This window comes from Lissotriton helveticus, chromosome 11, assembly GCF_964261635.1.
Source record: "Lissotriton helveticus chromosome 11, aLisHel1.1, whole genome shotgun sequence".
NCBI classification, from domain to species: Eukaryota; Metazoa; Chordata; class Amphibia; order Caudata; family Salamandridae; genus Lissotriton; species Lissotriton helveticus.
Window position 1 is genome coordinate 112041038 of NC_136072.1, and position 13877 is coordinate 112054914.

The window sequence follows — 13877 nt, forward strand, 5'->3', positions numbered from 1 at the left end:
ACTGCAGCACATTTTACTAGTATCGCGCCACAGTAGTCATGCCCCCTTCAACAGAATATGATATTGACCTAGTGTGGAACTTCCAGGGAGCTGGTGTAAACTTTAGGTACCCCCAAAAAGAAAGCATTTGAAAACGGGATACCAATGAATGAATTTGTGCTTTTAGGGCTTTATGCTTTCTCATCCTGGATTAGAAGAACATAGGTCTCCGGAGAGAGCCACTATAGACAATGGAGCAGCAGCGTCCTATTAAAGTGGGTATTGGAAGCTGCTTTCAACATTACAATGTCCTAATCCACAGCCTCTGCCTCGTCAGAATATGTGGACTGGACAATGGAAACTCAAAGGATGTGGACCTGGGCACACAGTAGCCCCCCACTTCTCCCATAGCTCACCGGGTCACTGAAGCCTCAGAAGCAGGGAAGGGAAATTCTGTTCAGCTCCCTGGCTTGGCTGAACGAGAAAAATAGAAAGGCTGAGCCCATGGAGAACCAGAGGCTGGATTGACCCTCCTTTCACAGTTTGTTTGTTCAAAAGTGTTTGTGTAACAGCCATGGCTGTAATTGTTGATCATTGACAGCAAGAGCTGTGCAACAAAGGATTTGGAGCTGTGGGGTGTCAAACACCTCTATCGCCTGTGAGGCCTTTGTTTTAAATTTAGACATTCCTCCCTCATGGAGTGGAATGTTGTAATAGTATTATAACATGCCATGGCTGGAACCTTTCAATGAAACAAAAGGAGACATGGTGGAGTTTCTGGAATCATTTATTCCTAGAGGATGTCAATCTACTTTGAGGTCATTGAACTATTAAACATAGTTTCTAAATAAACACTTATGAACTTAAGCAAATGACTTAGCTTTCAATTAATCCTCTGGCGATATAACACTTCCTCCAGAAATCAGAGGATATTCGAGTACCATCAAACTCAAAAACAATCCCTTTAAATTATGACTGATTCGCTAGAACCAGGAACACCACTGAAGCATCCGGCGGTCCCCACAGAAATCCTGAGCCATGAACCTAAGAAACTTTGTTTTATTGGCTAGTGCTGGCAATGGAAACATTTGGATTCTGCTGATAAAAGCCTGTTAGTATTTACATAGTGGGAATGATGTATTTTCTATTGAAAGAAAAACAGAGTACATCCCTGTCTCTACGCACATCACCAAATTCCTCAAGAACAAGAATACCAGACGACAGGATAGTCATAAAATGACAAAGTCAGGCTTTGAACAAGAAATCAAATTACAGGATTTTAATATTCAAAGACATTTAGCAGAATATCTACTATATTTTGTCCAGTCTCAATTTTCACAGCAAAAAGATGGAAGATGAACGGACTTCCAGGTTAATTTTGGGAGTTGGCGAGATGTGGAAACTTTTTTTCCAAGGCAAGCCTTTCTTCCTTTTTTGCTCGTTCCTCCCTTGATTTAATCCGTAATGTTTTTTCTATACGTAATCTGAAAAAGAGAAAAAACAGTCAGCATTTATGGGGTCATTTCTTTACACAGTCTGTTGCCTGTTGGCTAGAATCGATCTCACACTGCCATGCCTATAATAGTTTTTTTTTTGTGTTCATGTCAATTTTATTTGTTTTTATAATGAAAAACAATACAGAGGAAATGAGGAGGGGGAAGAAAAAGATTCAACATCCGACAGTTGCATAATGTATACAAAAATGTGGTACTAACCGCTTCGGATGATAAAGGTATGAGATAACAACAGACATAAGTCCAGTACATAATAAGTGACAGAAGCATTTGGCACCTGGCTATGAGCATAAAATCGGACTGGATGAAGTGAAACAAGAGGAACTGTCAGATTTACACCTTTCACGAATGTCCCGGTGTTACAGCTGTGTTGGAATCATGCAGTCTTTCTATGTGGATCTCTAGTCACACCCAGGAGTTAAATGTGAGGACAAATAAAAGCAGAGGATCTATAACTCTGGCCTTTCTTAAGGCTGTCTGTTGATTACTATGAACTGGTAATGATGCCTGAGGGCATGCCATTCCAGGGCCTCCTTACAGAGAACCCCAAGAGGGATTTACTTTGTATTGATATCTACGGAGGGGTTAGATAATGTTAAAAGGAGGGGCACGAAGGCATAATTCAAATGCATACCATTTTATAAGGATGTAAACACACTATAAGCCACAAACTCACGAAGCAGCCAAAGTTGGGCAAGCGAAGAGCAATTGGTTTCTTTTCTTAATTTGCTTTTATGAGAACCCTTTTATGACTGGCATGATTATTCAATGTTATACTGTGACTTGTATCTCTGTTTATACCTTGATCCATAATGAAAATGTGTGGGCTGCATCACTGCTGAGTATTTATACTCTGCCTTGAGAATGCCAATTCGTGTTGCAGAGTGAAACACGTTGGCTAAGCAAAAACAGTGAGAGTGGCAGTTAGAGTGATTCTTTTGCATCCTACCCCAGAGTATTAAGGCATTGTTATAGTTAAAGTTTATATGCAGGGGATTGGAAATAGAATGTATAAATCAGACCTGGACATTTTTGAAAAAGATGTGCAAGGTATAATCGAGGTACACCATAGAGATCTGTTCGTACTGCTGGGAGACTTTAACCATAAATTAGATCCATGTGGAGTCGACAAATGGTGTAAAGAGTTACTGGCAGCTTATAAGATCACATCCGCTTGCTTTCCTAGAAGGGGATATATACCACGAGATATTGCCTTAGGGAATTTTCCAGGCTCATTGGGCGTGGTCTGTATAAACGGTAGGATGGAAGTAGATCGCCCAGCAAATCGGACATTCAGGATAGGCAATCAACTATGCCCTATAGATGATATATTTATCCATGCTTGGGACTTCGAACTTATAACAGCCTTTGAGGTAAGGAAAGAGTAGGAAGTGGTCACTGTCCGCTAACACTCAATATTATAGGGGGGTAAAAATAACTTAAGAGACACAATTATCCCTCTAAATGTGGACTACCCCAGAAGGCTTTCTACTCATCTAACAGAGCAGTGTTTGTGAAAGTTAGCGGTGTTCCAGCAGGCCCAGACACTAGAGAGCATCCCTCATTCTGATAATATGGGATGGTTTGAAAGTGTTATTTTTGAAGTAGTGCAATATATAAGAGTGGACCTAAAAAGTCATAGCCGTAGGAACCATAGAAAGGGGGGTGGGACTCAGTGTAAAAACAAGAACTGGTTCAACGAGGAATGTAGAAAATTAAAATTGAATATAAGAAAAAAGGAAAGACATCTGAGATTAAATTAGGATTTATACAAGTTCAATAGCCTACAGAAAGAAAGCAAAACTATATAAAAATGTTAATAGAGAGCAAAAAAAGACCATATATTGCGAATTGCTGGGGAAGATTATTGGAAGCTATAGAAACCAGAAATGCAAAAATGTTTTGGAAATTAGTCTAATAATGGCTCTGGTAGGGAACAGGGAGCTATGAACTGTGTGGTGACGGAAGACGCCTGGGAGAGTCACATGGGAGAGTTATATGGAAAAGGGTGTCGGTCTATTAAGTCAAGAGATACATTATGGACAGAGGTGGAAGATATTAGATCTCATTTCACAGTATGTAATGTGAGAAGAATCATATCTAAATTAACACTAACCCGGGCGGCGGGCCCAGATAATCTCCCGGCAGCAATTATATGAACTAGACCAGACTGGTGGGCAGATTTTTTCACCAAAATGTTCAATTGTATCCTTGATTTGGGGAATATGCCGATAAATTGGAGAGGGGCAATCATCAGACCTATCCATAAACAAGGAGATATAATGAATCCCCAAAAATATAGGTTAATTAATCTATTGGATATCAGTGAAAAGGTGTAATCTTGGAAGAACTTAAGGAGTGGGATGAGGAAACTCAAATTGTGCCTCCAGAGCAGGGTGGCTTCAGGGAGGGTCACTCTACAATTGATCACTGCTTTGTGTTATGGGCAATGGCTCAGAAGTAGATGGAACAGGGGAGTAATCTGTTCTGCTGTTTCGTAGACTTCCGGGCAACATTTGACCTGGTAGACCGAGAAAGGCTTGGAAAATGCTAGGTGACTTGGATATTCTGATGGGTCTTCTGTCTATAATACAAAGGTTACATACTCAAAATTGGGCCCAGGTTGTTTTGGATACAGAAGGAATACATTTCACAAAAGATACCAATTGAAAATGGGTTAAGGCAGGGGTGTGTCTTGGCCCCATTATTCTTTTCCTTATTTATAGTGGATCTGCCAGCCACTCTGAGAACGGTGCGGGGTGCCAGTCCAAACATAGATGGGAAGCATGTTGCATGCTTACTTTATGCAGACGGTTTGGTGATTGTGGACCAAACTCGATAGATCTGTAAAGAAAGCTTAAAGTGTTTGGCGAGTACTGTAGTCGGAAGAGATTAACAGTAAACCTGGAAAATCTTGTGCTTCGGTAAAACGAGGAAGATTTTCAACTGGTTCCTTGGCTCCATACAATTGGAGATAGTTAAGGAGTACAAATACCTAGGAATTTGGTTTGAGAAATCTATGATGTGGAAAGTACTTTTGGATGCATTAAAACTGTGGGTTCTATCCTCGGTTAGTGGGCTAAGGAAATTCAATACTACTATGGAGAAATGACTGATAGACCAGTTCTCAAGGCTTACACGGCTATGGTACGACCTAAGTTCTTATATGGGGATGAATTGCTATTCCTACGTGGTAAGAGGAAGTGGAATGGGGAAGAAGGCAAATGTGTAAAAAATAAATTTGTTCCAACCAAGATACTCAATGATCCAGGCAATAAGACTAGAACACGGAATAGTTTCTTGGGAGAAAATGGCAAGCATGGTACTATTAGGAATTTGGCAACGCCTGGTCGATGAAGAGGGGCAAAAAGTGTCTTCTTGGAGTAAACGTGAGATCCTACATAGTGAAATGAAATGGGCAAAAGGGGTCAGAGAAACGGTTGCTATGGTATGTAGTTATTTTGAGGGCTGATGTTGGCCAGCAGAACCTTCATGCTACCATAGGTAAGAAGGAACTTAGGACAAAAGGGTAAATAATATCACAGGACCAGGATAGGCAATACTTGACCTAGAAAAGTTCTGTATGATTTATGATAAAATCTTGGCAAGAGGGTCAATAGTTCCCATATATGGATATACCTCCCAAGCGTTGCTTGTGAGAATTACTAAAAATAAGGATTGGGATAAATCCATGTTATGAGGATGATAGAATTAAAAGGGCCATGATTGACTAGGATGGGAAATGTACCTCTAACCTAGGAATTAAATGCGATATTTTGCACATCTTATTAGATTGTCTAAATGTTCTTGATGCAGTAAACTGTGGTTACGACCAATCTTCCTAAAATATGAGGTTAAGAATCGTACACAGGCAATCGACCTGTTAACTGAAATACACTCATTGGATGTAGCATGTGCAATAGGGAAGTTCATGCTTGAAGTTAAAAACTTTTATTCAAAACATGCAGAATGGATGTTTTATTACTGATATTGTGTTACTCCAGTTTTATAATTGTTATCTGGAATCTAAATAATTGTTATATAGAATATATTTTTATATTTAAGAAGATTCTTATATTGGATTTGGTGTTTTATACGGATATTGTATAGCTCTTAGCCGAAGATGTTTTTTTTTTTTTAAATCAAGTTTTTAAGTGTCTGTACATGTTTAAGGACCTATGCTCTAAATAAACAATGCTTTGACTGACTGACCCTTGACTCTGCTTTACTCGCCTGTGAGCCACGCATCTTCAATCATCCTCAGTCTCTAGTGGTTAACATTGGGTGCCTGACTCCGAATTTGACCTCTGCATCCGGCAGCCCGCAGGTGGTGCATTCTTGAACCTTGCCTGGAGTTGACCCTAAATCCTGGGATTTGTAAGTTGTGTACTTACCTGAAAAACTGCATTCTTGTTTTTTCCCCTTAGGTTAACATTGCACAGCCTGAAAATTGCACTGTGTCCACTTTTTAGAGTGTAAAGTATTTTTCCTGAAAAACGTACTAACTTTTTGCATACAACTTGATCTTAAAATAAATCTTGAAAGAAGCCTATTTTTCTAAAATTGTTGTAGGTTTCCTTTTTGAGTTGTGTGTCATTTATTAGTCACGGTATGCATAACAAATGTCTTACACTCCTCCTTGTTAGGCCTAAGGCTGCTTTCCCACACTACTACAGATAGAGCACTTTGGGTTTACATTGAGCTCTGTACACTTCTGGGGGAATCTCTGGACTATGTGCATGATATAACCACGTAGTGGTATACCATATACAGAGCCAGCTTCTTACATAAACACCACATGCGAAGACTGGGTCAGCTTTTTAAACTACCATGCTTACCTTTCTTCAAAGCCTTCGGACATAACCATAGGCTGTTCTCTAAAATGCTTTGTATGTTACATGAAATCGCACTTAGAGACCATTGCCACCAGGAGTCTTCCATTTGCACAAGGTTAAGGGACATCCCTAATTTACAGGGTTTGGTGCATTTTTTTAACGTTTTACATTGTTTTATCATTTAATGCTTATTTACATGGGTTCTGTGTATGTGCCCCTTCTGCACACCGAGTCTGCACACAGTGTAGTTTCTGAGTCAGTCTTATTTGTCTTGCTTTTCTGCTTTAACATCATTCTCTATATGACATATTCTTGTTGTTCAGCTTGAACACCAATCCCTATATGACAATCACTCTGCCTATAGCAACAGGAAGAGCTCGTAAAAATATTTTTGCTCAAGCCTTCTAAGCTTAGGCAACGTTGCACATAGAAGACATTTTTTGATAGAATTTTGGCAATACAATTATTAACCTAGGATATATCACCTAATAATCTGAACATTAACCATTTTCACATGACAGACGCAAATCATCACAATTTGAGCACTCAATTTCCTAAGGCTTGACCATAGCAACACATCTCCATACGCCTAGTAGATTTTGCACAACAGAAACCATAAAAATGGAAAACAATATAGCTAGAACATTATACAAACTCAGTGGTTACGACAATACCAGTTATCACATTTCTTGTCTGACTTTCTGTCACAGCTCAAATCCAAATCAATGTAATGTGTAGAACTCACAAGACAAACTGCCAAAGGGGTCCTACATGTCTTACATTTGGACCATAACCCATTGAAAACTTTTGAGATTAGTGACTGGCAATTGGCATACTGTTCCCAGATTCAGGAAAATGTGCTTTGGTGGCAGAAGGCTTGTTGTGCAAGCACATCATAGGCAGAATGCTCTTCACTAAATTCTACAGAAACCAAAGACTTACCTCTTTCAGCCAAGACTCCAAATCTTCATTAACTTGACTCTACCTTCCCCTCCTTGATCCACTTCAGAACCATTTTGCAACTTCTCACACACTCTCAAGTAGCCTTCTGCCAATATAGTTTCTACAAATTTCTGTTACATAATTATATACCCCAACCATGAAACAAGACACCCAAAAATGTAATCCATCAATAAAGTGAGACTAGCATTCCGTCACATAAAACTTTCCACAGAACCTACCTTGTGAAACGGTCCACATATGGTAAAGCATAGAATTTTTTTTGCTTGTATCTTGTGTTCATGAACCACGGTATTGGCCATTCACTGAATTTGTACCTGTAAATCAGTAGACGTTTGGTGTTAGTGTTCTACCATCCTTGACATTACCTCTCAGTGACATTTTAACTCCAGACAACGAATTCTCACCCTAAAGAAAGATAACTACACAAGGTGGCAAGGCTCTCGTTTTGCAGTCCCTCTAGGATACAGACAATGAAGTTACCAAATATGCCATATACACTCTTCGTTTTCAATTACCCACAGTAACAGGTGGATCAGATAGGCAGGATATATTTTTGCCTACCCTACATAGTGCTATCAACAAACTTGCACCGACTCACCATGCATGGCTGAATATCAACTCAAACAGTGGATAGGAGGGAGCACTACAGACAGAACATTAATGAAAACACAGTAACTAAACTGTAGGTAAGCTGTGAAATGTCCCAGAGATTAGAGACCGAGCTGAACACTTCCAAAAAAATTACTACATCTTAGCCGTTTATTCATAGTCACCAGGAAACAAAGCCCATGTTCCTATTTCATAAAGTCAGACACACAGCACCCTCTTATTTAAGCATGTTTAAATAAAGATACAGAGTTTGTGTTGGCATGTGGATGCTCTTTTTTTTAAATGTCATGTATGGAGCGATGTCCTAAATAAAAATCACAATAGTCTATTGGCAGCAGAACAGAATTACATTCATCTAAAGCCTGGAGAATCATGTTCAGAGCTAGGTGTTCACATTGAGGCAAGGTGGATTCTGGAGGGCCAAGGTTAACACGGATACATCCATTATGCAGGACATGGTGCCTGTTCTGTGTTTATCAACTATCTTGGTCTATTTTTAAGTTGGTGGGTTTTTATATAACATATGTTTTCTATTATATGTGTACTTTATGTCTGATGTAAGATGATTTGCAAAAACTGTAGCAATACTTTATAGTATTGAATATATAGATGTAGTAGGTACACAATAGGGGTCTCTCTGGGTTTGAAAGTATTGATTGCATTACATACAGTGGAGCGATAGTAATGGGATGTGCTTAAATGCTGCACTGCTTGAGTCACTTGAAAATGAGCCTTAAAAAACACTTGGCTTCATTTTTCAGTGCTGGAAATATCTGTGCCACCTCTTAGAATGGCTCCACAAAACTTGTAAAAGTCACATTCCTTTAAAGCAGTATTTGATAAATAGTTTCTTTCAACAGATTTACATCCACAGATTGCATGCAAGAAATCTCCACCTGCTAGTCCTTAAAATCCAGCATCAAAAATTGACGTTCAAAGAAACTTTTACTTTGTCTTCTTTATTCTAAATGCACCTCAGCTTGCTGCCTGAATCTTCAGTATATAGACTGATCTAAATGTTGTGCTTGCCTGTTTTAAGCTCCTTGTTTAAAACCATAATATGGTCTGTTCCAGCATGCATTTGCTGCTCACATAGCCCCCTCTAATGATCACAACTAAGTCACTAACGTGCCACAAAGAAATAGGAGTGAATAAATGGAATGTTTTCCTTTAGCATTCAAGAGTAACCCCTAAAAACCAATAGACTGACCACTAACTTTAGGTGACATGTGTTTCCTGCATGGCCCTTTATAGTTTTCCCCTATGTTAGCCTAAATGTACACGATGTAGTCCTCATTTTCCTTTGCACACATTACGATATAAACACGCTTGCCTTTGTGCCACATTGTACTTTCACACGGAACCTGCATATGTTTTTGTGTTCTGTTTGTTTCCTGGGATTTAGTCAACAAGGTCAAACAATAATGTACCTTGTTATTCTTTCTGGCCCAGCACTAGCATGTAGACATGTCACAAGAATGCAGCTGTTTATGGACCCACGTACTATCATATAGATGAGTATATGAGCCACAAACAGGCACATGGAACGAGAGTTCTGAGACAAGAGTACTGCGTCCGCTGAGATGTAGAGCATCCCTCTATGTGTGCTATGGTATGGGGCCTTGCAGGTAATCATCCCAAAGATCTTTCATATAACCATTTAGCTTTACTAACGGAGGAGGGGGGGGGGGGTTAGGTCACTCAGTCCTATAAGATTACAGCGATTTTCATGGTATACATATTATTAACCATGCTAACAGTATTTTTATTATGCATTTGTTTTCTAATTGTGACACATATACTGCATTTCGGAGCACGATAGTTTGAATAAATATTTGAAACTTTGTGTCTCTTGTTTATCTCATTGTGGACATGTACGAGTGAGAGAGCAAAAAGAGTGTGTCTTGTTACCGCGATCTCGGAGAGGTAGGCGAGGGCTGTGTTCTGGGAGTGCCAATTCACTTGTTTCTCTAGTAAGGTTAGGAAGGCAAATGAAGCACTGTAGCTAGTCGGACCCGAACTCATGGACATTGAGGCGGTATGGTGACTCAGTCCCTACATACTGATGCTCCAAGCATAGTTCTGTTCCAGAGCAGAATCCCTACAACATAGGTTACTGGGTAGCATGCTACTTGCCGTAAAGTGATTGAACGCCTTGTCAGGTGTAGTAAGCGGTATATAAATGCACTTTCAATTCAATAACATTGTAGAGAAGACTTGTGGAGATACTGGAATATCAGTAGGACCGTTAGCCACATGTGAAAGGCTGAAAAGCCTAATCTTCCCCGATATTTAGAACCAATTTGTCCTGGGATGTGCAACAGCTGCTTATTTAGGGGACCCAAGGGTCTGGAATCAATTGCAATACCAAGATCATAGTCTTTCAGATCTCCTGGCATCTGGGTTTGGAAACAGGAATGGATGTCTACCAACATATCTATGTTCTTTATGTTGTGAATTGTTAGAAGATCCTCTAAATGCTAGTGGTTTAGAATCTAGAGATCTTTTCTATGGCAAAAGGTCTAAACTGAAAGGAAACAACCATTTGCTAAAATAGAACTTTTATTCATGGTGTCTGTGGGCTTAATGTCAATACTTCTTTATCCTTAATATGACTGAAAATCCTCAAATTTAGCCAGCAAGTTTTAGAAGAGGAATTAGAAAGTTGCAGCTGTGCTACTAGAATTTCAAATTCCTTAAAGTGCGAGAAATTCCATGAGATATTAAATGCATTTTTCAGTGGAAGGAGGAGATCCTTCTTCTAAAACCTCCATTCCATCCAAGAGACACAGAGGGCCCTAAAGGGGCGAACTTTGTGCCAGGCAGAAACCATTCTGCAAGGGTAGGTTCCACTTTTCCTGATGTTGGACCTTTACTCAGCCTAAATTACATGCATAAGGGATAGCGTGGCAAATACAGACTGGATTGGACAAAACGAAGAATCTAGTGTCTGCTAGGTGTTCGCAATGGCTCAAATTCAATCCTAAAAATGTAAGGGGAGTCAAAATACAATCCATTTCGAGACAACTGAAACCACTAGATCTACATATACCCTATCCATCTATGATGTGATGGAATACTCCAAGATTGTATTTATGTGGAAGGCTTTTTACGATAAAAGGTCCAGCTGGAGAGCCTAAAAGAGGCCCGTCAGCATGCCTCAACTAACTGCACCAATGGCCACTGAGTGGGCTGCAGAGCAGTTAGTAAAACCCAAACACTGATAATAACTAGAGAATCTCTCAGTTCTCACAACAGCAAAAAAAAGTTTTAGCAGTACAGTCACCGATGCTGAAGGATGTTGGGCGCTTGTGGTAAGCTAATTTGTGCTTTAAATGCTTGCATTGTGTCTGTTTGAACCTATGGAGAATTTACTAATCTAATAATAGAGAGCACGCTCACAGTGGTAGTTAACATTCACTCCAAATGTAGAGTGGGATAAGGAAGACATAAGACAATAGGAATTTATGAAAAGCTGGCAGAGGTTCTATGTATGCAACTGATGGAAAGAGATATGTTACTAATAGCAAGACTATTGGCATCACGCAGGACTGCACATAATTTAGAGATAGCGAGCCGTTTGATTTTGATGCCAAGTCCCACTCATACATACTTTGATATGGATCTGGCAGGTGAAAAAGCATCATATTGTTTTGTAGTATTAAGCTGAGATGCACAGCCTACTTGTGAAATTATGAGAAATATAGTGGGCGGAATATTTAACAGGTTTTATGGAAGGCATGTGGATCTTATTAGTATACCCTTTTCAGGTGTTCTTCACCATGCCACAGGTTGTTACATTTCATGCTATCCCACCATGGAAAAAAAATAAGTTTCCTTATTATACAATAAGATAGATTAATTAATAGCCCAATATTAGTAGTGGTCAGATAAGATAAAGCAAGGAGACTGGTAGGGAACTAAGTAATAAATCAGTGCAGAAATATGTACCAACACTCAAGCTGTGTGTGTCAATAACCCACAATCAATCCGATTCCATCCAAGCCCTGGCATACCTCAGACTCATATTAAATGGAATATTTACTGCGGAGAACAATGCAGAGCGCCCTAAATGTGGATTCATTGTGATCATTTAATTTGGAAATATTATTTGTCGTAAATATTGTACACTGTTGGCATAATAGTTCAGACTAGAGTGTGTACTGTGCCTATGTGACAAAAAGTCAGAATTGTGATTACCCGGACTACAACCAAAAGGTGAAATGCAGATGCCTTCTTTTTCCTCATACACAGGTGTCAAAACTATGGTGTAAGGAGGCATCATAGTGCAACACTACCCAAGCGAACAGCATGAGATATTTATGAAGCATTTGTGCGAGATAAAAGATGTTGATTTTTTTAATTGCTGTGGTGGCTCGGGTTCAAAATACTCCAGCTAGTGTTTTGCAGTTAAAATACCCAACGGATTCCATTCGACAGACAGCCAGGTATATCATGTGATACCGCTAGCACTACATGTTTTGCGGGGCATTTGAATCTACTGGTTTAATGTTGCGTCACGCCAATAAAAACGGGTACAGAAATAAAGATGGTAGCGTTTGGCCCACAATTTACACAGGTGATAGAGCCAGACACCGCCATGTCCTTGCCTCCTATTTCATCTGATGTTGCTAGGCTGAATGCCCCACTTTATTCTTTGAGGTAGCCTGAGTTCCTTAATATTAAAAGAGGTCACTGCCAGGACCTGGATAAAATAGTTATTCAATCAACTACTTCTGAAGGCAGAATGCCATTCATCAGCATTAACTCTCGGTAAGCACAAGGAAAAAGAAAAGAACTGAAGAAAGTGTATTTAAAAAAGGATGCACAGATCAGGCCTCTGTTTGACAAAATGTTTCTTTCAATGTAAATGGTCCACAAACCACTCAAAAATAAATAAGCTCAGAACTGTGAAAAGCCCATTCACAATTACTGGAAGAGAAACCCTTCACACAGCATAACAGTCTTTCGATTCTTAAATGTATAATGAGGCTTCGCTCTAAAGAAAATAACATAACAACATAGATTGTGGTATGGGTGATGCAGTACTATCCCAAACACCTCGCATACATACCATGTAGTTATTCCAAAGCAGTCCCGCCTCCAGTCCCCTGGTCTTGCCTTTTCTTGGCCAGTCTGTAAGAGCCGTAAAGCGGTTTCTCGCTCCTGAAGTACGGTGTCTAATCTTTCTATAGAATCATCCACCTGGAAATGTAACATCATGCATAACCTCAACTGTGCTCCATAAACATCAGAGACAGACATAAAAACAGCCAGACCCTACACCATATCCAATGCAACACAACATGCTCTACCTAACCTCTGTAGCTGCTCTCATTCAAAAGATTAGATCAGAGTTTATATTTTTGTTTCAGTCTGGTCATTTCTGTAAAAGAGAAAGATGGTGTGAATATATAGCACAACACACACACATTCAACTCTCCATTTATCCATCTAATTGCTTTTATCCTATCTTCCATTGATATTCACCCCATAACCAGCAGAGCACAGGAGAGGTGGGAAAATGACTATTAAAATATCTTTCATGACAAGTCTGTATGCATTGCACCTGAGATTAGATAAAACTCAATATATGCTTATGTACTTCTTCACCTTAGCACGTGTTCCTGCTCTATGTATTGGGCAAGTGCACAATACATATTCCTAAAAATAAAATAAATCCCCTAGTTCACTGGGACGTCTCATTATGTATTCCTCAACTACTGGCTCTAACATTATGAGCAGAATTCATTATCAGAGGTCATGCTGCACTGTAGTCTCTGATGTGCTTCTCATGGTTGTGCTGAATGCACAACTTCATACAGCTCCCCAAGTGGAGATGGTCATAATCTGTGTCCGTTCTACTTGGGTGAACTTATAATGCATCTTTTCATAAAGAAACTAAAACCTGGCTACATGTTTAATAGATGATTACATTTCACACGTTGTCAACGCCCGTTATCAAGCTTAACTTGAC

The 13877-nt window shown here is 39.5% G+C and overlaps 1 protein-coding gene across 1 annotated transcript in view; it reads right to left on the minus strand.

Moving 5' to 3' along the window:
• Positions 1–1243: 1243 nt before the first annotated feature.
• The window catches only part of MRPL47 (mitochondrial ribosomal protein L47), a 36300-nt gene continuing 23666 nt past the window's right edge, over positions 1244–13877 (minus strand). Inside the window, exons 5-7 of the mRNA XM_078668050.1 lie at positions 12975–13105; positions 7510–7605; positions 1244–1463 (exon numbers count right to left, since the gene is read on the minus strand). Coding sequence (XP_078524176.1) covers positions 1352–1463; positions 7510–7605; positions 12975–13105 — 339 coding nt within the window. The 3' untranslated portion in view covers positions 1244–1351. The remainder of the gene's footprint in view (positions 1464–7509; positions 7606–12974; positions 13106–13877) is intronic.